Source organism: Sinohyriopsis cumingii, chromosome 14 (genome assembly GCF_028554795.1).
Source record: "Sinohyriopsis cumingii isolate HCF-2022 chromosome 14, ASM2855479v2, whole genome shotgun sequence".
NCBI lineage: Eukaryota > Metazoa > Mollusca > Bivalvia > Unionida > Unionidae > Sinohyriopsis > Sinohyriopsis cumingii.
The window spans coordinates 709,241-737,217 of record NC_142974.1 but is presented as its reverse complement, the minus strand read 5'-3'; the positions used below and the strand labels follow the sequence as shown (position 1 = coordinate 737,217).

Here is a 27,977-nt window from a genome sequence, read left to right as displayed (position 1 = left end):
TATATATATATATATATATATATATATATATATATATATATATATATATATATATTTTCTTTTGGAATTCCATCCACAGAAACAATTCGCAGTCCAAAGAAAGAGTATTATGTTGAGGTCCTTGTACTACTAGATTCAGGAGTATGGGATTTGTAAGTGAACTGTTTGGATAACAAACAGACATATTTATCTATGAGTAAGCTCGTAAACTAATACATACTGCTATATATCTAGTTTTATACTTAGGACCTATGCCATACTAAATAGTTATCTATCTGCCAGAATATTTAACCCAATTTGGTGATAATTATGCGTATATCTATATGTTGATCTATTAACCTACCCACCTGCCATTGTACCTCTTGTTTTGAGCCATATGTCTTGATATATTGCAATAATCTTGTAAAACAATCTTTTTACTGATCATGCTTACCAATCTAGTTAGCTCTCTATCTCTTATATATCTATCATCTATTTGCCTAGATTCTATCTCTTATATATCTATCATCTATTTGCCTAGATTCTATCTCTTATACATCTATCATCTATTTGCCTAGGTTCTATCTCTTATATATCTATCAGCTATTTGCCTAGATTCTATCTCTTATATATCTATGATCTATTTGCCTAGATACCTCCTTACTTACAATTATTTATATATTTAGCCGTAATCAGTTTCACTAATAAATGCATGCCGATGTAGATACATAAAAAGCAGAAATTAAAAATTAAACTCTTCATGCGAGACACAAAATAGTTTCCATATAGTGCCTTGCTTGAACTATAAAAAGTAGGATGTAGGAGAAACGGAAAACAATATACGCATTAGGATGGAGGCAGTGGCGTCGGTGGGGGGGGGGGGGTGCGGACCGCACCGGCTGACACCATCAGAGGGGGTGACACCAAAATGACATTACTAAGCATTCTGTATGGTCTGTTACGGAAGGAGGACCATGGGGGTGACACCATGAGCTACCGCACTGGGTCATACCAACCCAAGTGACGCCACTGGATGGAGGGGTATTTACCAACACACATATGCAACGACAAAGAAAACTTCTATTTTAACATTTCAGTAGAAACTGCAGTAAAAATCATTTAAGAAAATAGTTAACACAGACTGGATCTTTAAGCTGCTGGTATTAAATGTTCATTTCCACTAAAAGAGCAACTTCGATCGTAATCTCGTACATTTTGAGTTTATCCTTATCTTTTAATTCTTTCTTGAAATGTTCAGTTTTAAATCGTTTTACTATGTGTTATACTGTATCATGGAAATATATTCAGTCGCATCTATTTATATATTCATCTACCGATACATCTCCTTTATTTTCTCCAAATCTATACAGTAATCTCTTTGCAGTGACAACTACATGCTGACATTGATCAATCAATATACTTGATACCTAGCTATCCGTACCCATAACAAAAGCATGTAGTTAATAATCTATAAAGCTATCGGTCAAGTTATGTACTTACCTATCTACATGCCTATTTACCTCTATTATGACATAGTCTCAAAAAGTTTTCGTTCTTCCTATCTATTTATCTCTCCACTAATAGTTAAACAAATATCTATTTATCTATCTACTAGTATTTAAATAAAAATATATTTATCCACCTGTATATCCTTCTGTTCATCTATATATATCTATCTACCTTTACATTTATCCACCGTTTTAATTTATTTTCAAAGGGATTCGACATCAAATCGGGAACTTAGGAAAATTAATTGGGGTGCGTTTAGAGGAATATTCACAAGAAACCATGTGAAATCATTACTCGCGATTTAACTCAACAAAACGTCGCGAAATCATTAAATTTACATAACATTTCAGAATATGTTTACCGTATACACTGACAAATACGAAAAATTATTTAGTGAATTGTAGTAAATATTTCCTGAGACCTTTGGAACTTAGACCATGGCTACAAGGTGTGAACAAAAGTAGAACACGGGGACACGTTGGACAGATCCAGACAGGTTGTATATATCATGAACCTAATGGTTGTAAGCAGTGTGTTTTATTATTAATTTAAACATATTATTAATTATGATTACAGGTGGATAGTTTACAATTAAAGAACTTGCCTTATAAGATACAAAATATGATCTAGCTACTGTATTATATCAACCGTAAATATCAGTATAAATGATAAGAAGAAACAGCATTTGGACCTTATGATGCAAAGATATTGTTCTGACATAAAACTAAAGAAAAGTAAAACAACTATTTAAACATTTTAGTACAAACCTTAGATTGATTGATTGCAACTGACCATAACGTCTGTGGTCAAAATTGGATAGAAGTAAAAAAGAAAATTCTTAGTTGACCTTTCAATAGTTGAAATCTATCTATCTATCCGTGCCACTGTCGGGTGTGTTTAATTTCTCTTTGTACGCATTTAAGCCTATATGAGAAAATTTCCGTTGTGTGGAATTTTTATCGAATTTCTGATGTAAACTTCATTTGCTAATTTCGAAACGAGATTAGCAATTGTGATAAAAGATGAATCCATTGTGCTAATTACAGTCATACCATTTATAATTAATGACGAATCCAATGTATTAATTATAATGATAAAAATGATAATGAACGATGACTCCCATGTACTAATTTAAATCATAACATAAGTCAAACAACGAATCCAATTAACTAAAGTCATAATATTTATAATGAAAGATTAGTCAAGTGTACTAATTAATCTAATTAATGTCGTAACTTGTATACCGAACTATAAATCCAATGCAGTAATTAAAGTCATGACGTTTATCAATAACGAAAATCCAGTGTGTTAAATTAATAACGATTAGAGTGAACGATGAATAACTTGTGCTAATTTAAATCATAATATTTCTAATGAACAATGACTCGAAAAATTGAATGTGGTAAATTATAACATTTATAATTATCAAAGAATGGAAAGTGTTAGTTGAATTATAAAGTTTACAATGAAAAATGAATCAAAAGTGCTAATTAAAATCACACACACAAACATATATATATATATATATATATAGTATGTACACTTTATCAATTATATACCATTACATGAATACATTTTTCATTAAAAGGAAACGAGGCAAGCCGAGTTCTCTTTTAATGAAATCTTTATACATCGAGTGGTATATCATTGATATAGCGTACATGCTATACATATATTTTATTTATACCACATATAAATACACATATTTGCTCTTTAAACGGAGTTAAGATTGACAACAGGCAACTGTGTATTGACCGTGTGAATGAATTCCTCACATCTCAACCTAGTGTGTCAGCTACAAAATGTAGTTCTGTGCCTTTTGTGTCTATTCACAGTGACCTTTGCAGAGTGATAAGTTGATAGTTTTGGGTTTTGTTTAGTTTCTATTTTATTCACATTGATTAAATCAATATAAGATTCACTTATAATTTAAACATGAACGATGGTTTTAATAAGGAAAGTACAGCACTAAAAACACTGAACTCTCCGCCATTCATGTACTAAGCAAAATGTCGAACCAACAAGAGGTAACTGAAATATTTAATATATTTACAGCTGATCATTATTCTGCTTTAATTGACATAATTGACAGTACTACCGACTCTTCTCCCCTCTCTCTCTCTTTCCGTCACCCCCTCTCTCCCTCTTTGGTCAGTTTGACTTAATTTTTACCATCATGCATAGGTCCAGAGATATCGTCGTATGACACAAGCGAAATTCCAAGCGAAATTCCTATACGCATGCCTTCTCATGGATTTTCGCCCTTATCTTGCTACGATGGTCCAGATAGAGAGAGTGAGAGGGTGGCGGCCTTTTGGCATTTACATATTTAATTGATTTTTAGAACATTAGTATAGGTTGAAGAAACAACGCAAAAAACAAAGACAATAAAACATTAAATACATTACAAATCGTATGCCTGATATTGTCAGCAGGGTATTGCAACGTTGTATCATTGATTATATCAAAACTGTAGATAAATCCCAAGGAAAGTGTGTACATCCCGTCACGACGAACCATATTCGTGTAGGTTACACTTGGTGTAAGTTCAGTTTCAAAGTTTACATTCTGCCCAAATTCATTTTCTCTTTAAATCCTGATTTCTGCGTATGTTGTCCCTTATGCATGAGAGGGGAGGGGACGGAAAGCAGAAAGGATTATGATGAAATTGTGTACCATATTAAATTCATTTAGGAGACGTGAATTATTCATACTTTTTATCGTCATTTTCATATGTCACTAATGATTAATGAGTGGAAATTCATCATTGATCTAGAATCAATAGCATATAGTTCCAAGAATGTTTATATATGTGCATTAACGTGCCATGGGAGGATAGAGATTTGACATACCAATAGCATCAATATATCAAATTGCTTTATACCAACATTTCGAAAGTGATGTAATTTGTAATCTATTATATATATATATATATATATATATATATATATATATATATATATATATATATATATATATATATATATATATATATATATCGATGAATCAAATGTGCTAATTAATGTAAATTAATGATCATCATCTCTACTTACAGGTTTTTAACTATTGTAAAATCCAAACATCCTGATAAAATACCCACTAAAGCCAAACGCAGGATAAGAGAATTTTACTCACACATTATGAACGGTGTAAGTATTGTATATTGTACATTTTACACGGACATCCTTCAATTGCTTTACATACTGGATACTTTTAAAAGAAAAAGTGATTTGGAATGGAATTATCAAGCTGGAGCTACCAGATCTCGTTTTGATTGCATTTCAAACAAAGGATTGTTTGCGTTAATTGGACACAACTAATCCGATTTAATGTCTTAAAAATAGATTGAAAGTTATTAATAGTTTAGGCTTTGAAGATGTAGTTACAGTGAAACTGTCCGAAGGAGTGCCGTATGTAACCCCGCTTCCTCAGCAAACAGGTTTCTATTTCCGGCTGCAAAAGGCTATTGTCACAAAAAGATAGAATAATAAACATACCTTCCAATATTGAGCAGTTTATTGAAACGACTAAATTCTTGGCATTAGCAATATCCGGTTTATAAAAGTTCAAATGAATTATCATTACAAATTAATTAGAAACGCTGATAATTCAGTTTTCTTCCTTATCCTGTCTGATTGTTAAAGGGGCCACTTATTTGGTGTATTATGTTTGTAAATTCTCAGAAAAGGATATGAAACGAAAGCATATTTTGTACTTTTCCTTTCAGAATCGTAAATTATAATCACTCTGAGAAATATTTCTTTGTTGTTTATAGGTAGATCTGCTCTACAAAGGAATAAATGATACTGATATATCAATCAGTGTGATTGTTAGATCAATTTATATTTTCCAGGTAAGAAATATTTTGAAATATCGTTTCTTGTACGTTCTTGAGCGCATGGATAGAATGTACGCTTTATTGGTGAACACATGATACAGCGTAAATCTTTCATCACACAAATTTTAAATGGTTAGGCTGCATATATTGCAGAGGTGGTGTAAATGTGCCTGAGCGTTTACGTTGTATGGATTGTACAGTTGGCGTATAGTGCACGTGCATGTAGTTTGATAGATTATATAGGTGGTGTAGAATGCATTAGTGTGTAAGTTATATAGATAGTACAGGGAATGTATAGAGCATGAGCGTGTTAAGTTATATAGATTCTACAAGTAGTGTAGTGTGCATGGGCGAGTATTTTGTATAGATTGTACAGGTATCGTATAATGCACAAGCGTGTAGGTTACATAGGTTGTATAGGTGCTGTAGAGTGCACAAGCATGTAGGTTACATAGGTTGTATAGGTGCTGTAGAATGCATGAGCGTGTAGGTTACATAGGTTGTATAGGTGCTGTAGAGTGCATGAGCGTGTATTTTGTATTGATTCGACAGGTGGTGTCTCGTGCATGTGTAAGTTATTTAGATTGTACAAGCAATGTAGAGTGCATGAGCGTGTACTTTGTGTAGATTGTACAGGTGATACATAATGCACGAGTATGTAGGTTGCATGGGTTACAGCGGTGGTGTACAGTGAATGGCATGTAGGTTGCATCAATCGCATAGGTGGTGCACAGTGCATGAGCGTGTATTTTGTATAGATTTTACGATTGGCGTAGAGTGCATGACCATGTTTTTTAATGCTTTACCGAAATCTCTTATCTTAATATATGTTACTAACGTAAACCAGATAGAATATATGTTTGAGTTAGTTCTCTTCTCTCACTAAAACTTACCTACATGGATCTTTTGGATAATTTATGTTTTCAGTTTTTCTCTTCTGTTATTCTAAAAATCTTACCAACCTGTCACCCAATTTCTACTCTATGAGGAAAAAATTTCTTGGCGAAGATATTTTGGCAGCCTTTCGATCATTTTATTTTAATCTTTTCCATCTTCTATTTAAATATTGAAATTAATGACGTGTGAAAATGGATTAAATGTAATCATCACAATTAGTTTAAATTCAGTTGGTTAAAAATGGTTACCAGTTTTCAGAATTACAGATAGATAAAATCACCACCAACAGCATACTCCAATTTAACTTCTTGATAACTCCTTGAAATATTGTTGAAAATTACTCATTACGTTTCATGTAGATTTTAGCCTAACTGAACTATTATTGCATCCTTTATTAGGAGCGCATTGTATAGTAGCCTTACAGTTGATTATGCTATCAATTTAGATGTGATGTGATTTTGATTTTTAACGTAGCATTAACAATTTTTCAGTCCTAACGCTACGATGTCTGCATTGTGGCAGTTTATAGTGATGTCTAGCACTGGGGCATCATGCCGCAGACATGTAGCATGATGTCCCACCCAGTCACACTATCCTGACACCAGACCGACCAGTCCTAACACTAACTTCTTAATGCTGAACGCCAAGCGAGGCAGATGTTAGTACCATTTTTGTAAGTCTTTGGTATGACTCGGCCGGGGATCGAACCCACGACCTCCCGCATCCGAGGCTGACGCTCTAACCATAAGGCCACCGGAGCAGTCTGTCAATTTAGAAACGTAAGAACATGACACAGATATCAAATAAGAGCTTATTCTTTTAATTATATCTTGCTATTTCATCCTTTATTGGTGAGCTGCTACCTTGTAGGACAAAGTATGTCCAATCTATTGAGAGAGAGAGACTCGCCCAGTCTGAACCCCATTTCTCTATGCGGAATGAAGATACTTTTAGCATATTAGCAACGCATATCTTGCCTGAAAATGACTATGTGAATGCATATGTTTTATGCATATGTGATATATGTTTAAGTTCAAATAACAATGTATATGCTGACCTAAGTCTTTTTGTTAGTTATTGCCTTGTAAACATAATGAAGAATAACTTATTTGTTTAACCATCTATTTTTGTCACACCCTCCCTCTCTGTTTCTTATGTGTGCGTGTTTTTTTTTTTATTATGGTACATTTTATGTTTGTACCTTATGAAAAGTAGCCATTTGGAAGCTCGCGGACCAACTGCTTCCCCTGTATGGGTAGAATACATCAACACTAGTCCGCCCACGAAAATACACTCCGAAAAAAAAAGACATTGTATAAAAACTTTTACCTCTCTCATGTACTTCAAACATTTACCGATCATACTAATTTGTAACTAAGTCGAAATAATTTCTGCACCTTTTTCAGTTTTTAAAAGTTTTACATTCCGAGAGAAACTGACTTTCCACAGTAAATAGTTTATCTTCTCCTTACTCTTTTGTTTAAAGACGCAGTCTGAGTTCCCGCACACGAAGTCTAAAGTGCAAGAAGTAAACAATGAAAAGGTGATTAATGCAGATGATTATCTGAAAGATCTTGTTCAATGGGACGTCTTCAATGGAATAAGTTTTCCACATGTGTTTGACGAAGCATTTCTATTTACAAAGTAAGTTTTCAACGTTGATAACCGTTCAAGTTGAGAAAAAGATGACAAGGCGCGGAACACGCCCCAAAACACCATTCCATTTTTTCTAAATAAAGCTTAATTCCTATCAGAATCGCTGCAAATAACGGAATACTACATTCACTGTTGTCTGCAAAAGGTTCAATTAATTGTGATGAATACTTAATGGTGTTTACAATATTTATGACTAATAGTTCCTTATGTAGGCACAGATATCGCTCAGTTTCCATTTTTCATATAATTTCTATCTTAAAAAGATTTAAATAATAAATGATCACAACTTTTTAAGGTTAAACAAACATCTTGTTTTGAATGGCTGGGTGTGGGTGTGAGGCTAAGTAGCAATTCTCTTCACTAATATTGCATTTTTTAAATTATTCTGGATAATAAGTTACGTCAAGAATACGGTACAAAAAGCGGTATCTAGGTATTACAGCATTTCAGAGACATCAAGGTTTCTAAATCATACAACGTCATTCAATATGCTATCAATGATAACGTTAACTGCTCAAATGTGTGTGCACTTTAAACATTATATGCCGAAATGAATTCCTTTCATAAAGCATATCGTTAATTAAACAATGGGAAAATTTAATAATCTTTAATGACATCATGATTATGTGTTGCATCGTAGGAATTCCAGACAGCGCGTTTTGTACTGGAATGCCATTTCATAGAAATTGTAAAGCACTAATGGTGCGTCTCTATATGTTGCTTTTAATGTGTAAAACTTGTTTTCAATCAACTCTTTTGTCTTCCGAAATCATCACAGTTTCAGGAAATCGTGTTTTGCAGGAACCTTATTTTTTGGTTGATACAGTTATGCTTTAAATGGACCTTGAGTTCGAAAGAAGAAGAGAAGCAAATATGTTTCTTGTTTATACTCAGATTCAAATATAGTAGGATTTTCAATTGCATATATGATTTGTTCTTAGAGCCCCGATAACAATTCTGATTGTCGAACTTATTATAGTTGTCGTGGTCGTGATTCCAGACATTTAAGGTTATCTGTTTTTGCTAAGGCACGCCTGAAAATAATCTCTACAACCATACACAGGCGTTTGTATTTCAGGTGCAAGTCGGTTCTCTGGATGATTTTATATTGCAAATGTTGCTCAATTAAAATTATTTATTGATAACAGGATTGTTTAGATTAATTGGTCGATAGGTCGACATTGGTCAGGTACAACACACACACGCACTTCCAACCAATTACCCTTTTTAATTGCTCAAATATCTTACAATCATAAAAGTTGGGGATTATTTTACTTTTCTACTACTGTGCGTTCTTGAGGCTTGGCGGTACGTTCATGTAAAACCATATTGATTACACTAATGAATAACATCATTCTCGTCTTCGTCCAAGAAATGTTACACAATAAACGCATCCGCGTTGAACAACAGTCAACATGGTTCGCTTCTCAGTTGCGTCAATCATGGTTTAACATATTTTCTTGGTAATTTCACCGTGGTGGATTCAACGGTGAATTCGATTTCCTCTTTGAAGAAAGAATCCCTCAGTATTTTTATTCCAGACTATAGATTCAGCGACCGATCATTTTCATGTGTTAATGCTATAACTCAAAGCTGGCCTCAGACTGGGATTTGGCATATCAGAGTGGTCCCAACTGTTCATTTCTGTTTGACCCTTACGAAGATTATATTTAAGTGTATGCGAGGGTTTGTCAACACCCGACTGAACCAAATATTCGTGAACAAGTAGAACAAAATCACCGTAAATGTTATCATCATCTAAGTCATAAACTTACCACCTATGTCATACTGCTACTGCTTGCATTAAAAATGCATGGGTTGTTGTTATATCAGATCTGTTTTCAGAACGATTTCGTCGTAACCTCGAGACCTTTGAGCAAAACATCAGCTTAATCCTGACCACGACACAGTTGCTTCTTCACATCTGACTACGTTGTAGCAAAACCCGCATATAATTTGTCCCTCAGAATTGCGACGTATTTATAAATTCTGGAACGTTGGAACCTTCTGTTCTCTCTAAAACGTTTATGCATTCAAAGTTAGCGTACAACACATATGGATGTCTCATGTACGTATGTTTGCTAAATTTCAAAATGTTTTTGCCTGGTTCTGGAATGATTTTAAGCCGAGACTTTTCACTAATTCCACCGCAGTAAAAGTCAGGATTGTATAACATCAGTTTTGTGCTAAACTAAATGCAGGCAACGTCCGCATGGAAGTATTTTACCATGGTGCTTTCTTATTCGGTTAAGCAAACGAGAAAGATCGTTCATCCATAGGTAATAGTAACAACAAATCGATCTCCGTTCGCCATTTCGAATCTTTTGTCTTTGTATATGTGGCGATGGTTATTGTACCGTTAACGTTGCACCGCCGGGCTAACCGGATGTTGACTATAGGGCGACTGTTGTGGCACAACAGTGAAAGTAGGCATACTGGTATATATGAGAAAGTGTATGTATGTATGTATGTATGTATGTATGTATGTATGTATGTATGTATGTATGTATGTATGTATGTAATTTAAGAATTATGTTCTTTTATAAGATGTATTGTTTATCTTTCCTAACAATAAATGTTGCTAGTTGCTAACACAAACAGACATTTTACTACTTGAGGTTGTATTTGATGTTAGTTGATAATATCCCACTTGTTAATCGTAAGTGATTCTGTATCACAAATGGTAATTTTACAATGCAGGTAAGTGTCTCGCAACCAAGATATTCGCCCCGTGTCAGCCTGATTTTAAAACGACATTCCTCTGCGAAAAAAGCCTTCTTCACGCGGGTACTTCGTTAAATCACTGTACAATTACCGTTTTTTGTTATGCATCACACGAACTCGAACTCGCAAACTACTGTGCGCCGACATTCTAGAAGTCAGAACTAGCGAAGTCTTTGTTTTTATACTTGTAATTCCTTTCGAGTACTTTACCATCCTGGAGTATGAGTTCTGTATCCCATGCATTAAAATAACTCTTCACAGAAATGTAATTACTTTATAGCGTATTCTATCATTGTTGTAAATACGTCAGAGTGCCATTAATGTTTTAAATACGCCAGAGTACCATTAGTAATTTTAAGTATTATTTTAAAAATCTTTATAATTAATTTATTGTTGGTGATCTTCGATGATGCTTACTGCTACTACATTCGCTTCTTGCTTCGGTATTTTCATCAATGTATTATTCATTCTTTTCACTGTCTGTACCTTGTGGTATACTCAAAGTCAACGACTTCGTTACTTTTCTTGTACAACATCAGATAACGGGTCTCGTACAAGTTTGTAGGATGTATTTAAGGGAAACAACAATGTAGCCTTTTACCAAAAAAAATCAGTTATATTAATCTCAGAATCAATGATACTTATAATTATTTACAGAATACTATGAGCATTAATCTTAATTATTCTCCATGTTTATATGCCGTAGTATTTTGTTTTATATACAAAATATTATTACATTAATTCTGCCGCAGTAAATGTAAAATATTCCCATACTAACTACCAGTATAAAATATTCCCATACTAACTACCAGTATAAAATATTCCCATACTAACTACCAGTATAAAATATTCCCATACTAACTACCAGTATAAAATATTCCCATACTAACTACCAGTATAAAATATTCCCATACTAACTACCAGTATAAAATATTCCCATACTAACTACCAGTATAAAATATTCTACCACTAATTCGGCTACAGAAAAAACGATATCAGGAAAATATTTAGCATATTGTAATGACAATATATAATAATATTTCTACAGCAGGATAGATACAATTAATACTATAATCCTGACTGCGGCACCTGTAATATAATACCTTCACTTGCCAACAAAGAAAAGACTCACACTTTCGCCATCCCCCTCAACAACAAAACACACACCTGAAAAAATTCGTGTGTGATTCGAGGGTCAAGTCATATAAGATACCAAATTCTAACATGCCCACAGTAACACTACTTTCAAACATTACAACAATTTGTCCCTCATTTAATGAAAATGTTCATTGTTTTCATTATGTGTCTCAAATACCTTTCTCTAATACATTCACGACGAATACCATAATCTTATCTGTAAATGATAATTAAATAGCAGTGTCTGTCTGTAACTAAGACATTGAACAAATTCATGCCAATATTTCTTTTGTTTAGATATGAACTGTACCAGAGTACCAATAACAATGAATCTATTTCCGGTATGTACAGATATACACACTGTGTCTGTTTGTCTGTCTATCTGTCTGTCTGTCTGTCTCTCTTTTTCTCTGACAGTTTATAACTATATATGTCCTTCTCCACTAAGTGCCAATTAGAATTCTTAATTATCATTACTTGCCAAGGTTATAATTTTTAAGGTGTTACAAATTTATAATAATACATCAAAATTGACTGGGAAATTTGATTATGTATGTGATACTTACTATGTTCAACAAAGGGTAACCTGTCTCCAGAGATCACCTTTTATGGTTAACAAAGTAATCCAGCAAGAGAAAGACATGTTTCGATTTTGGCATGTGCTTTCATTCATCATTTCTAAAGGATAACAATATAACAATGACCTGACGCGACATGCTGAGTTCACAACTTCATCCATTATGGCAACGTTAGTACTGAAACACGTTGAGGCCACAACCACAACCATCATGGCAACTTTTGCACCAAGATCATCGACGCGAATATTTTGAACCAAATGACTATATCGTTAAATCAACTGAACTGATTTGAATACAGTTTTGTATATATTTCCATTCATGTTGTGTACTCACGCATGACAAATTAGAGTTGTTTTGATTTAAACAATAGGTAATTCTTCATATGTGAAACATTGAAATAACATAAATATGGGTCGGAATGTCATCTTCGTGGGTGGGAAAGTTGTAATTCTATCAACACTCACACATACAATTTATAACTTCTTCCTAGAAGAATATTACCAACTTCAGCAATGGACCATAATATTTGCCCTTTGTACTCGCTACATTTGCATAGATCTCACTGGATATGACACATCATTACCCTGGCCCAAGCTTAAACACTTATATCAATTCATCTCATTTCTGTTGGATTAGTATTCCGTGTATTGATTTGACTTTGAGAAACAGAGGTTTTAATGAATAATCGTCGTGATTATATACGAATAGATAAAACAGTCTGAGGTAATGCAGTTTAAGAAAAACGTGGACCCTTTGTCCTAAGTATATCCTAAGTTGCATATATTGGTTACCAAGTTGAAAAATCTTACCTTTTAATATTTGTTTCGTATTTACGTTTATTTTAAGCTATATCTTCATAACGATTTTTTAATATAATTTGTACATGTATTTACCGTGTAAGCCTTTACGTTCAATTGCCATAATATAGATAATACAGTGTTGAATTCTTGTCAGACCATAACGCATTTATACATATATGCAATGGTTTATTTATTTTTATTTGTTTGGTTGGTTATTTGTTTCTTGTTTTGTAGACTAGGTATGAAGCGAACTGTGAGATGTAAAGTTGTCTGCATTATCCATCTGATTACAATACTTTTTCCCATCGATTATAGCTGAACTTTGCTTTCATCGTATAGAATGTCATTATGGACGATAGTCCATTTGACCCAAAGCGTATTCTTACATTCATTGTCCTCAGAGATTGCATTTCAATACTGGATATAATGGACCATGTGCATTTACAAACGTTAATGAATTCTGTAGTTCACTCAGTGCAAAACTTTCAAAATTGTGTTGCCGAAAGAAACTTCTTATATGTGTTTTTCTTCGTTGTGATTCTCACCAGTACGACATGGAAATCTTCTACTCAATTAACCAGGGTTAGTGTGAATCAGGACTTGTAGCCCAAACCTTCTCCAAGGTTCCTGTAAATATTTGGATGTATTTTAGCGTCACTTGAAGATAATGCATCGCTCTATTATATTCAAATGATGTTTGAAGTGTACCTCACCATTCTAAAGCCTCAAAGAAATTATAACTAATGCAAAAGGTAAAGCAGTGGAATGAAGCCGAAGACCAATTGTCTTCAGACTTTTCATTTTACAATACAATACAAGCCAATACAACAGCACGTTGGTGGTATCGCGATGGGGAATTTTGTTGTCTGGTTTATCCGATGCAGAGAGAGGCGACGAACTCTACAGGGACAGTGAAAACAAGTACTTCTGTGTTTCCATGGATAACATTGCCTACTTTCTCCAGCAAGATCGACCTTATTTTCCTTATAATTTCTTTGATGGGGCTAGGAACTTACTTTGGTCTTTCTCCACGTCAGAGTATGCTAAACACCAAAACATGCGTTATAAGTGTCCGAGCAGGCGATGCTTTTGCCATACTTGAGTGGAAGCGTTTTGTGCCGCTTGACTTCAGCAAGCGAAAAGAACCCATGTCATACTAAGAGTCCGGTCATTCAGATTGCCACGTATTGTAGCTGACATTGAGCTTTGGGCGGTTTGCGTGGGGTTCATGGTAATTTGCTGGCACACTGAGCAATGAACGTGTTTGTCTGCGAACGGTTCGAGTCGGTATTTAAATGCCATTTTCATTGAATCGTCGTTATTTGCCATATTATGTGCCCAGAAAGGTGTATGATAGATCATGGGACCACCACATTTGCAGACAGAGGAATATCTTTGACAACGCTGAGGGCCATGATATGAATGCCCAACTCTGCGCGCCACCTAAAACGTTTGAGGAAACCACCATGTTTTTGTACTGAGCGGGTGTGCCTTTATTGCAGGTACCGAAATGAAGAAACTGCGATCACTTAGTTCAACTTTATCGGCAATCATGCCAACATTAGCGTCTGGATCATGACACAAAAGTACAGCGTGATTGTTGGCGATTTCTTCGAAAAGACGTCGCAGACAGATCGCCTTTACTGCAAAGGCGAAGACATATTTAGAGACACGTTGAAAGAGCGCGATGTCATCGATGCCTTACTTCAAGAGGTACCTGAGAATTTTTTTAGGAAAGGTACGTTTCTGCAATCTCAGTGTCCAACCAGTCTGTCCACGCAGCCCCGCTATTGAGCTGATGTAATCTGGTGGTTTTATATTTTGACATATCACAGCGTCTCTAGACAATGTGCTACAAATGGCAGGGGATCCGTGATTGTCTCAAAACACTTCAGAAATACTGTGGCAAAAACTATGACTAACCTAGGTGCTGCTAGATAGATTGGCAGCTAAAACGGTAGACAAAAAACGATGAAGATATGGCAATAACCTATGGCTTATAAATAAATAAACTGCGGTCCAGATGTCAGATTCGCTCGAGTTCGTTTTTGTGTGATCTGTTGTATGTAGTTGTTACTCCCCGTCTAGCGAATGACAACTACTATCACCTTGTGAATCCACTTTTCCAGACCTTTGTGGCAAGCATCAGCAGCTAATACCACCGATTCAGGTACGTACTGTTGTTGGTTCCCACTACAGCTGATTTGATGCTATAATGGCGTGTTAGAGAAACCCGCAGTAAAAACAAAAAAAAAAAACGATGTGTGTGAGAGAAGACAGAATCACTTTCTCGGAAAATAATGCTAGCTCCTCAATATGAAAGGCTAAGACGTAGTTGCCGCCTGGAAGAAACTTGCTGTAGTAAAAGATTTGCTACGTGATCAAACAATGTCCGACCACGAGGGAAGTCGACCCCAGTCATGCTCTAGCTCCGTGTCACAAGAACGAACTATATCCATCTTAATCCCAAAGAAGGCGCCAAAGTTTCAGACGTGTTTGCTGGGCGTGGATTGAAAAGCTGGTAATGTGAAGGATTTTCCGGCAGCGTTCTGATATTCAAACCCCAAGAACGTGAACCAGGCCGACCTATTTACTTGCCGCAAAACATGGTTGGGCGATACCGTTGACCACGTTAGATGCCGCAGTTCGCTACATTGAGACTACGACCTCGACCGTAAAGGAGGATTTCAAACGAATAGAACATATATACATATATAAGCAGGGACCAATAGATGACAAAAATTACCACGACCTTGAACATATGGGAGCCATACCGCAACTACTGGCGACACACTGCCAGAGTGTGAGGTATGGTCACCCTAGCGTCCACTTTGCGTAGAGCATTATGGAGCGAAGTAACCGTTCTGGAACAGACTGGTTGTTTGGGCATCATTACGAACAAGAAATGTTGCTTTTCTCTTGTCGCGAGTACAAGGTATAGCACTGAGTGGTCTCAGCGGATGCTTACTTTGTACCGGTCCTGAACGGTTAGATAATGTAGTTGACGGGCATATAACCTATTGCTGTCATCCGCCAAACTGTCCTCTTGGCTGTACGGTTTACATCTTCTTTAATTATTGCGCTATCAGTTGTTCTGTGAAATGACACTATAACCTCTCATATTCTGATGAAGTTATGTATGCACTGAGGAGCGGTAAAGAGGTAAACGATCAGGACCCAGTGCTGAAGCTTGGTTTGAAAGGCACTACAAAATGTTTCTGATGGTACTCAGATACAACCTAAGAACATTCTTAGGGCAGGGATTCGAGTTGACAGAGCTTGTTGAGCTACTCCTCTGTCAAGTCGCGACAACAGTGAATAGGCCACATCTATGGCAGAACGTTCTTACAGACCTGTAATAGGCATAGAGCGATGAATATCGAAGTATGGAGTGTGCTGTATGTGTTTACCTTGCCTCAAAAACAATAAAATTAAATAACCTTTGAGAAATCTTGGCAACATTGCTAACAGTTACCAGTATGGGCGTACGCAGGGGGCTAGCCTAATGGTATCAATAAAATTAGCAACAGTTTGTTCATTAAACAGCACTGATGATCACATAACAAGTTAACAGCACTTACACTGTAATATCCTGGGCTCACTGAGTTGCTCACATTCATGTTATGCTGATTGACTATGGTACCTATTCTCGACAAACAGACACAAGTCAATGTCTGTCATCAGCTCGAGCGTCTTCTTCAGTGTTCGTCCAAGCGCATCATGTGGAATCAGTGGTAGGATCGAGAGTAGTAACGTGGGGCACCCTAAGGACAATGGGACTTACCATTAAAAACAGGGTCCCGGCACTCTGGGGACTATGTAAATTTAACATGGGGAAAATTGCTGGGTTACTCTAGGGACAAGGGGAATTGAACATGGGGAATAGAGTTTGGGTCTGTCTAGGGACAAGGGGAATTGAACATGGGGAATAGAGTTTGGGTCTGTCTAGGGAGAAGGGGAATTTAACATGGGAATAAATCGTGGGACTGTCTAGCGTCAAGGGGAATTTAACATATGGAAATTGAACATGGTGGGTCTGTATAGAGTCAAGGAGAATTGAATATGGTGGGATTGTCTAGGGACAATGATGGTAGAGGGTCAAACACAACAGAGACAGAGACATACATACACTAGTACAAGCGTGAGATTTATATATAAAGCATTACCAAGACCTGAACTCTTGCTGGGGTGTTCAAAAATTTGCATAATTATAATGATGCTATAAATAGCTATAATCAAGGAAATGCTCAACGACAAAATGGATGTGACTAAAAGTAACGTTAAATGACGAAATTGTCCCAGAATTTAAAGAAAAATAAACATATCCCCGAAAATTAAGTTACAATGGTTTAGACTAAAATGGATATATTTGGGGTTTGTACGCATTAGCGACCTTGTGTGGATAGTATACTTTTGGCTTGTATGCGTTAGCGACGTTTTGTGGATAGTATATTTCGGGTTTGTACGCGTTAGCGACGTTGTGTTGATAGTAGACAATCCCATCATGTTCAATTCCCCTTGACGCTATACACACCCACCATGTTCAATTTCCATATGTTAAATTCCCCTTGTCCCTAGACAGACCCAAACTCTATTCCCCATGTTCAATTCCCCTTGTCCCTAGACAGACCCAAACTCTATTCCCCATGTTCAATTCCCCTTGTCCCTAGAGTAACCCAGCAATTTTCTCCATGTTAAATTTACATAGTCCCTAGAGTGCCGGGACTCTGTTTTTAATGGTAAGTCCCATTGTCAATAGGGGGCCCCACGTTACTACTATCGAGGCTGTAGTTTACGAGAGACATTCGCTGCTTGACTGAGCACTTTTGTTTAGCTACAGGCTGTGGTAGAAGTCCCAATTGTGAACGCACACACATTTGTAGCGTGTTCGTAGTCTTTTCCTTCTATTCCTTTCTGAATTTCCTCAAACAACGCCTAACAGCGCTCTTATGAAATCGAATAGACACACGTTTCAGTCAGAAGAGCATCTTCTTCTTAGAAATTCTTTGTGGTAATGCCACACGCATTAGGCATGAATTAAAGAGCTTAAATAGGACGCTGTCACCAAACTGAAACTGCCATCATAAGCACACACGATATAATGCACAACTGACATCGGATCAGTCTTGGTGACCTGCTATGGTGTGTTCTATGGCAATGAACTTTACCCTTAATGCCTTGGACTAAAAGTCCTACTTGCATTGTTGTGTCCTAAGGCACACCACATAGATCAGATGAATGAAGATAATTTAAAACACCATATTTAAAAAAATTGGATTTGATTCCACCAGATGAAAGGGTAACAAACTGTTGAAATTACTGAGTTCTTTCCTCAATATCATCATTAAATTCAGTTCCAATATCACATACACTAGGGTAATAAATTTGTAAATCAGCATTGGTATAGTCAGTATATGTAAATAGTATCCCTATTTATGTAAGCATAACTATTTCGGCAAAAACCTTACATTTCGCGCTTGGACTTGCTGTTCGTACGCAATGAATTACGTAGAATTCAAGTCTCTAAACTTACTGAAATAAATTCAAATACATTTTCTGCATGGATTGGTGACTTTTTCTTTTAAGTCTTGACAGGAATGTAATTAAAATGTCTAGTATTTTCTCTCTAGGTTTTTTCTACCCAGCGGAAGCAAACTGTAATATTGGTGATTTGGTTCATTTTTCTTCAGGTTTTGCCTACCCAGGAGATATCTGTAACATTGGTCGCAGAGTTGGGATCATCCAATCAGTCGATTATTTTTTGACGGTGTTTACTGCAGCACACGAACTTGGACACAGGCAAGTAGGCTCATGGAGAGCATTTTGTATCTACATTTTCATTCACTTGTTTACTGCTTCTGGCGTCCCATGCTCGATTCTTGGTTTCAACGAGAGCAAACATTAATTTTTTTGTATGTTAACAGTAAACACTAATCTTATGCATGGAAATGCAGAGAAAGATGAATATTTACCACCAGTCAATAAATCCAGATTTTTAAAAAAAGGTTCTAAAAAAATTCTTTTTGTAAAAATTTATTGCTGTATATTCTATTTCATTTGAAAGAATAAAATAGGCTCACCTTGTTCTATTTTACATATTCAAAGAAGTCAGTCGATGCAGTTTCGCAGAAATAAATCGATAAAATGTTTAGATATATAAACTTTGTGGATTCAGCTTTAAAGAGATAAACCTATGTTGTAAGGGCAATAAATCATGTTTATCGAAAATCATGGAAGTAAGATTTTAAAATGTAAACAGAGGTTTTAGACAAGGAAATCAAGTTTTGTCGTGCGCGCAAGTTATTTTAAACTTTATTTTATTAAAGCATTGATGATGCAAATTATGAGAAAAGACAAACATAAAGGTATATCTTGAACTTGTATCGATTTAAGAAAACATCAGATCAGTCGATTATTTTCTGACGGTGTTTACTGAAGCACACGAACTTGGACACAGGCAAGTAGGCTCATGGAGAACATTTTGTATCCATATTTTCATTCACTTGTTTGCTGATTCTGGCGTTCCATGCTCGATTCTTGGCTTCAACGAGTGCAAAAGTTAACATTAATCTTATGCATGCAAATGCAGAGAAAGATGATTATTTTGGACCATACAATACATACATAGTTTTAATTTGTTTTCTTGAAAGATTCATTTTGTAAATATTGAAATGCTGTATATTTTCTTTTATTTGAAAGAATAAAATAAGCTCACCTTGTTCTAATTTACATATTCAGAGGTGTCGTTCGATGCAGTTGCGCAGAAAAAAGTAAATAAAATGTTTAGATATATAAACTTTGTAGATTGAGCTTGAAAGAGATAAACCTAAATTGTAAGGGAGATAACTCATGTTTATCGAAAATCATGGACGTAAGATTTTAAAATGTAAACAGAGGTTGAAGACGTGCACGCAATTTATTTTAAACTTTATTTTATTAAAGCATTGATGATGCAACATTATGAGAAAAGACAAACATAAATGGATATCGTGAACTTGTATCAATTTAATAAAATATTTTCTTTTTGATGACATATTAATCACTTACTGGTCGAAACTCATACCAGCAAGTTCTGGAAAAATGTTGTAACATGGCAGTGATTTACTCAGAAGTTGAGAAATGAAACAATTGAACATTTGTTAACTTTTCACAAATGTGATAATATATTCGGGTCACAGTAGAAGTATTTTCGATATTGGCATGACAAAGCCATCCGCAGTATTATCAATATAGGTAAACGTGACGATTCATTCTTTTCTGATGTGGAATTAAAAAGGTAGAAGTAGATTATATGTCAGTACTGAAGAAAATTCATACAAAACTGTAAAGACTTAATTGACAATTAAAGAAGATAAAACATTCACTTGCAGGACACATAATCTCTTTATCATATAGTTCAATGAAGGATGCAAACCTTTATGATTTTATTGTTTTGTTTAAATCACGAGTCTGAAGAAGAAATAGTGACTTGATAGCACACGATTCATTAATTTCACAATGGAAAAATTAAGGATTTTTTGATTTAAATAGTTCATACAATTTTGTGTACTTAGGAAGAAATCACTTGTTCATATGTTGTTTAATTGTAGATAAAGGTATATCATTTATTGATTAGTTTAGAACAGTATTTGAAAAAGCTTTCAATTGTTCATGACTCGATGGTCTGAAACTGAGTAGCAAAAATGTTTTTAAATTACAAGTTTCCGAAAATCGAAACATTTTTTCCCTAAAATACAAAATTAGAAATTAAAAACACCTTGGTTAATGAAATTCTAAAGATCCCTAAATGTTCTGTTGCAACTAGATGAACCGGCGTGGTGTTAGATCATAGCGAAGACACAAAGAACGGTAACGAGAAAACGATGTTCACTTATACATCATTAAAAGGTAGAAAAAAGCCAAGACCAGACTCGTGCACAACAAATCAATATATTAGATATTTAATACAATGAGAAAATTACAATTCATCACTGGAACGATTTGCAATTTAAAAAAATTAACCGATACGAAGAAATAGATTAATGACTGTTCAAACAAAGTGATACAATGATTCGCATAAACAATGACCAAATTGATATCAAATAATGATAAAATTATTCACATAAACAATGACCAAATTGATATCAAATGATGATAAAATGATTCACATAAACAATGACCAAATTGATATCAAATAATGATAAAATGATTCACATAAACAATGACCAAATTGTAATCAAATGATCATAAAATGGTTCACATAAACAATGACTAAATTGTAATCTAATGATGATAAAATGATTTACATAAACAATGACCAAATTGTTACTCAAATAATGATAAAATGGTTCACATAAACAATGACCAAATTGTAATCAAATGATGATAAAATGGTTCACATAAACAATGTCAAAATTGTAATCAAATGACGATAAAATGATTCACATAAACAATGACCAAATTGTAATCAAATGATGATAAAATGATTCACATAAACTATGACCAAATTGTAATCAAATGATGATACAATGATTTGCATAAACAATGACCAAATTGTAATCAAATGATGATAAAATGATTCATATAAACAATGACCAAATTGTTACTCAAATAATGATAATTCGCATAAACAATGACCAAATTGTTACTCAAATAATGATAAAATGATTCACATAAACAATGACCAAATTGATATCAAATAGCGATAAATGATTCACATAAACAATGACCAAATTGTTACTCAAATAATGATAAAATGATTCACGATTTGTTCATCTGTAACATGTTCTGTCTCAAATAGTGATAATGCAAAGTTTTCATTCAAATAGTTATAAATGACAAGTGTCCACTCAAAATAGTGATAATTGATTGTAAAATTGCAACATTATCTTGCGGCGTCCATTTCTTCACCACAAGGAGTTTCAGCCCGAATATTCTGCCGGATGGTAAAAGAGCCACCACGATTGGTCCGCCCTTCTCGGTCTGCCTACAGCACCTTAGAACCCCTTCTTCCCTGCAGAACCGTTGGTCCCGAAGCCTTGGTCACTCGCCACGAGAAAATCACTTTCGCCTTTCGGGCCAACCTCGCCAATGACAGCAGCACACTGGGTATATGCTAACTCAAATTATCATCATGTCTAAAACGATGCCTTCAATACGGTGCAAACAAGAAGCATAGCTCTATCACTCCACCAATCCTTTCAGCCCGTCACCCCTTTCACAGCACTACAGCTGGACATATCGCGTCGTAAAGTGGACTTCTCACTGAAAAGACTTTCAGTAATGTAATGTTTAACTCTGCGATGAGCCAATACCTACACAGCCTATGTTGCAATGCACGGTCTGTGCGCTCAAGGTATTTTTTCTATTGCAAACACTTCACATCGAAATAAAATGTATGATATAGATAAACCACATCCAGGTAACGCTGTACTCACAAACGAAACCCGAGTATATTATATTCAAAATAATATGTAAACAATAAATGTACACAATTCAGTGACATCTATCAAGTCCAAATTACCGAGTAATCCAAATGTGTTCCAATGGTATTCAGAATGAAGTTCGCTATTGTATTGATCTGCCAATAGAACTGATGAATAACAAATATTTAATCCCAAAATGTCTTTAAAAGAAATCGTTGTATTTCCAAAAATGATATAAATCCAAATTAGCCGAATACATTATCATTACAATGAACTACTGAAATAAATGAATGAATTCCCTAGACAAAAATAGGACTAAGTGTCTTCCAAGACTGATATTAATACTACAAATTCTAATTCTTTGTAATTTATCTTTTATATAAAAAGCAAAAAACGCAGTTTCAGAAACAAAATAGTCGCATATTACTTCTACAATAATCGTCAACTCGTAGACATCTCCATGAACTTTAATACTTGTCAATCTGAATTTATGTCAGCCTGACATTTCAAGAACTCACGGCCAGAAGTCAAATTACATGAACATGTTTACGTTAGTAATAGTACAATTCAACCTTCAGATTATGAATGAATAACCCTTACAATTATTATAATAAAAATGCGTACTGACACCCGTTGAAAATAGAACAAGACGATTGCGGACTGATTCTAGTTGCGGATTGTACAAGACAAATGTGGACTGACACTAGCTGTAAATTGTACAATACAAATGTGCACGAAAAGTATTCACTCAAAACAGAAAGATATATGGGAGTTCTATCTCTCAACGCTGGACTGTGTATAGGGTATACGTTTTTATATTTCTTATTTCCAGTCTTGGAGCAATACATGATGGCGTAGGTGACGCCAAATCTTGTAACCCTGACGATTTATTTATTATGACTCCGTATGCACCAGAATTCAACTTATCAGAGGAATACTCCAGGAACCCCTGGCTGTTCTCTAGTTGCTCCGTGGAAGCTTTCAAGAAGACGATGAAGGACAAGTATGTATAATGTATAGCAAGACATATAATATCGTATTAATTTCTTTACATGTTTTTATAAGGGAAACTGGCGCGACCAGTTGTTCAAGAGGATCAGAGCTTTATATATTAAAAAGGTGTTAAGACTCTGTGGACACAAAGTAAGTAGCAGAAAGAAGAAAAATGTAACATATATTTTAATTATCAAAGTTATAAATGAAAATATGAGAGGAACTTTCAGTACTATGAAGGAAATCCGAAATGATTCTTATAAAATTCTATGAAAGTCCAATGAAAATTTCGGTATTAATATAAAAACCGGAAATGTACTGGTCCGCCAGGAATCTTACCGTTGTCAAGATGTCATAATCCAGACCTCCTTTGAATAATTCACAAAACTTCCAGAATAATAGTATAGTCCAAATAATGAGCACTTTCTATTTTAACTGACGAGTACAAACAAATATTTTTTCTTCTCGAATAATATCTAAGTACAACGCAAAGCACGTCTGCAGACTTATAATAGGAACTCAAGAAATGAGGATGACTCCAAGAATCAAAATAAATCAGATTGCTTAGTTCTTTCATTATATACACCTTCCATGGCGAAGATATCTCCTAATATACCACACGTGACGGGTCTTACTACCGATTTTCCGTCAAACTTGCCTATTCATTTGATCTAGCCCGACCGTTGAGAAATTACTGAATTCTTCTAGATTCGTCTAAACTCAACCAGTCAATGAAAAATTAAGCCCAAGACGACATTAAGACTAGTATTAGTATTTGTCAACAGATACGTAAACGTCTTTTTATTGATGCTAGGTAACATACTTAGGGTAGGTAGGCAAAATGTAGTTAAAGATTTTACGTACAATTTTAAAACCATGAATACAAATTACAGAACTTATATAAAATCATGTAACAGTACTTGCCAAAAAAATAGATTTACATAGTGCTTGGGAAGTATTGGTCAGTTTGAAACTCCAACGACAGAAAATTATATTAACAATTGAAAACAAATATACATTTTACTGATGAGATGCAGAATTACATGAATGTGAGTCTGTTTTTTCCTATATGTGCAAATCTTCGAGCGTATGTATCTGTGTAGATAGGTAGGAATATATAAATATGAGTTAGAATGTGTTTGTAGGTTGCAAAAAACTTAACATATCGATATATATATATATATATATATATATATATATATATATATATATATATATATATATATATGGGTAATCAGAACGAAACTTGTAGAGTGTTTGTGCGTTATAAAAAAACACAACTGAATTAAACTGAATTATTAACCCAAATGTTTTGCTTCAGTGCAATCTCATGAATGTAGACTATCAATGAAGTCCTGGAAAGTTTTGCATAATCCGGTAAAATTTAGTTATCTTTTCAACTCCTTGAATATAGTCTCAAAATCGTAAAGTACTGACTGTTTAAATGAATGATTGTTTACTCTGAATATGTTATCAATAAATAACAAGTATCTCACGATGACTCTTACAAAGCTAGCGTAACTGCCTGAAGAATAAGCATGGTGCCTGTTTCTTTATTATATAGTTTTACATTTCAAATAAACAACCTCTGATTTTGGAAAATCTCGAAAAAATATCTTATTATTTCAACATAATTTAAATATGTCATAACCAAAATGAGTCCCGTCCTGACCTTGAAATCTCCCAGAAGCAACCGAATGTCAGAGCACGCGTTATTTCAGATAAATAACATCTGATTATTCTTCTAGAATTTCTCAACAATTAATCTTATTATTTCAACATAACTCAAGCTTATCGTAAACAGAAATAGTCCTATACTGACTTTCAAATCTCATTGAACCAATCAAAGGCTACAGCACGCATGTCAGGGCAATTGTACTTTGATTTCCCACGCTTGTTAACGCGGCATACATTCATTACTCGCTTATCATTCTGACCTAGTTAGTGTTGATTTCGTCTAGATCATCCCTGTTGTGAGTACCATTCTGACCTAGTTAGTGTTGATTTCGTCTAGATCATCCCTGTAGTGAGTATCATTCTGACCTAGTTAGTGTTGATTTCGTCTAGATCAGCCTTGTTGTGAATTATTTCTTTCTACGTAGTATAAATGTACTTTTGATATAACACTAACCATTAAATTAAACAATATAAACAAACTTCATACTCTAAATCGACATAAATAAACATTATATTATAAATTCAAAAGACGATACACAATTCAATAACACTGTGCTCAAGTAAACTTTACTAAATGTACTAAATGCTTTCAATATATGTTTTGCTTTTGCATGTTTATATCAGAAAATATTAATGCGTAAATTTATTTCGGTTTCGTCTACATATTGCTTCTTACAGTTTAAGAAAACAGCTTATAAATACATTTTTGATTATCACATGACATATGTTATTTAGTTTCAAACTTTCTACTTGTTTTCAAACTTTTGAATAAAATAGATATTTTTCAATACGCATTTGTTCACTCGATATATATATATATATATATATATATATATATATATATATATATATATATATATATATATATATATATATATATATATATATATATATATATATATAACAGATTGATAGAACATTTCAGGATTATTATGATTGCATGCTAGGAATTCAAAAGGTATTTTTAATTCTTTAAATATGGTGGATTTTATATTTTATTTAAATAAAATAAATATTTTATAAACGAATGCTTTTTCGGCTGCCTTGTCCTGTTACTTAAGTTAAAGCCCCTATGCACAATTACAAACTTTAGTAAAGTTTATTTCTCAACAGACTGTAACAAAGTTTAGTCAAGTGAAAACTGTAGTAAAGTTTATTTTATTACAGACTGTAGTAACCTTTATTTGATTACAAACTGTGGTAATATTTATTTGAGTATAGCCTGTAGTAACGTTTAATTTATTACAGACTGTAGTAACGTTTTTTTTTATTTGATTACAGAATGTGGTAACGTTTATTTGACTACTGACTATAGTAACGTTTATTTGATTACAGACTTGTAGTAGCGTTTATCTGATTACAGACTTGTAGTAGCGTTTATTTGATTACAGACTGTAGTAACGTTTATCTGATTACAGACTGTAGTAAAGTTTATCTGATTACAGACTGTAGTAACGTTTATCTGATTACAGACTGTAGTAAAGTTTATCTGATTACAGACTTTAGTAACGTTTATCTGATTACAGACTGTAGTAACGTTTATCTGATTACAGACTGTAGTAGCGTTTATTTGATTATAGACTGCAGTAGCGTTTATCTGATTACAGACTGTAGTAGCGTTTATTTGATTATAGACTGCAGTAGCGTTTATCTGATTACAGACTGCAGTAGCGTTTATCTGATTACAGACTGCAGTAGCGTTTATCTGATTACAGACTGTAGTAGCGTTTATTTGATTATAGACTGCAGTAGCGTTTATCTGATTACAGACTTGTAGTAGCGTTTATTTGATTACAGACTGTAGTAAAGTTTATCTGATTACAGACTTTAGTAACGTTTATCTGATTACAGACTGTAGTAACGTTTATCTGATTACAGACTGTAGTAGCGTTTATTTGATTATAGACTGCAGTAGCGTTTATCTGATTACAGACTGCAGTAGCGTTTATCTGATTACAGACTGCAGTAGCGTTTATCTGATTACAGACTGCAGTAGCGTTTATCTGATTACAGACTGTAGTAGCGTTTATTTGATTATAGACTGCAGTAGCGTTTATCTGATTACAGACTGCAGTAGCGTTTATCTGATTACAGACTGCAGTAGCGTTTATCTGATTACAGACTGCAGTAGCGTTTATCTGATTACAGACTGTAGTAACGTTTATCTGATTACAGACTGTAGTAGCGTTTATCTGATTACAGACTGCAGTAGCGTTTATCTGATTACAGACTGTAGTAACGTTTATCTGATTACAGACTGTAGTAGCGTTTATCTGATTACAGACTGTAGTAGCGTTTATCTGATTACAGACTGTAGTAGCGTTTATCTGATTACAGACTGTAGTAGCGTTTATCTGATTACAGACTGTAGTAGCGTTTATCTGATTACAGACTGCAGTAGCGTTTATCTGATTACAGACTGTAGTAACGTTTATCTGATTACAGACTGTAGTAGAGTTTATCTGATTACAGACTGTAGTAACGTTTATCTGATTACAGACTGCAGTAGCGTTTATCTGATTACAGACTGTAGTAACGTTTATCTGATTACAGACTGTAGTAGCGTTTATCTGATTACAGACTGTAGTAGCGTTTATCTGATTACAGACTGTAGTAGCGTTTATCTGATTACAGACTGTAGTAGCGTTTATCTGATTACAGACTGTAGTAGCGTTTATCTGATTACAGACTGTAGTAACGTTTATCTGATTACAGACTGTACTAGCGTTTATCTGATTACAGACTGTAGTAGCGTTTATTTGATTATAGACTGCAGTAGCGTTTA

The 27,977-nt window shown here is 34.5% G+C and overlaps 2 protein-coding genes across 2 annotated transcripts in view; both read left to right on the top strand.

Moving 5' to 3' along the window:
* The first annotated feature begins 85 nt into the window (after nucleotides 1-85).
* Nucleotides 86-22,216, top strand: LOC149783073 (A disintegrin and metalloproteinase with thrombospondin motifs like). The gene is made up of 7 exons (XM_089933342.1): nucleotides 86-152; nucleotides 4,544-4,637; nucleotides 5,264-5,341; nucleotides 7,710-7,867; nucleotides 12,038-12,081; nucleotides 18,809-18,917; nucleotides 22,117-22,216. The coding sequence occupies exons 2-7, from the start codon at nucleotides 4,629-4,631 to the stop codon at nucleotides 22,214-22,216; spliced, it is 498 nt and encodes a 165-aa protein (XP_089789468.1). The 5' UTR covers nucleotides 86-152; nucleotides 4,544-4,628.
* Nucleotides 22,217-23,360: 1,144 nt separating this feature from the next.
* LOC149783072 (metalloprotease mig-17-like) overlaps nucleotides 23,361-27,977 on the top strand; it is a 37,863-nt gene continuing 33,246 nt past the window's right edge. The window contains exon 1 of the mRNA XM_089933062.1: nucleotides 23,361-23,525. Coding sequence (XP_089789188.1) covers nucleotides 23,419-23,525 — 107 coding nt within the window. The 5' untranslated portion in view covers nucleotides 23,361-23,418. The remainder of the gene's footprint in view (nucleotides 23,526-27,977) is intronic.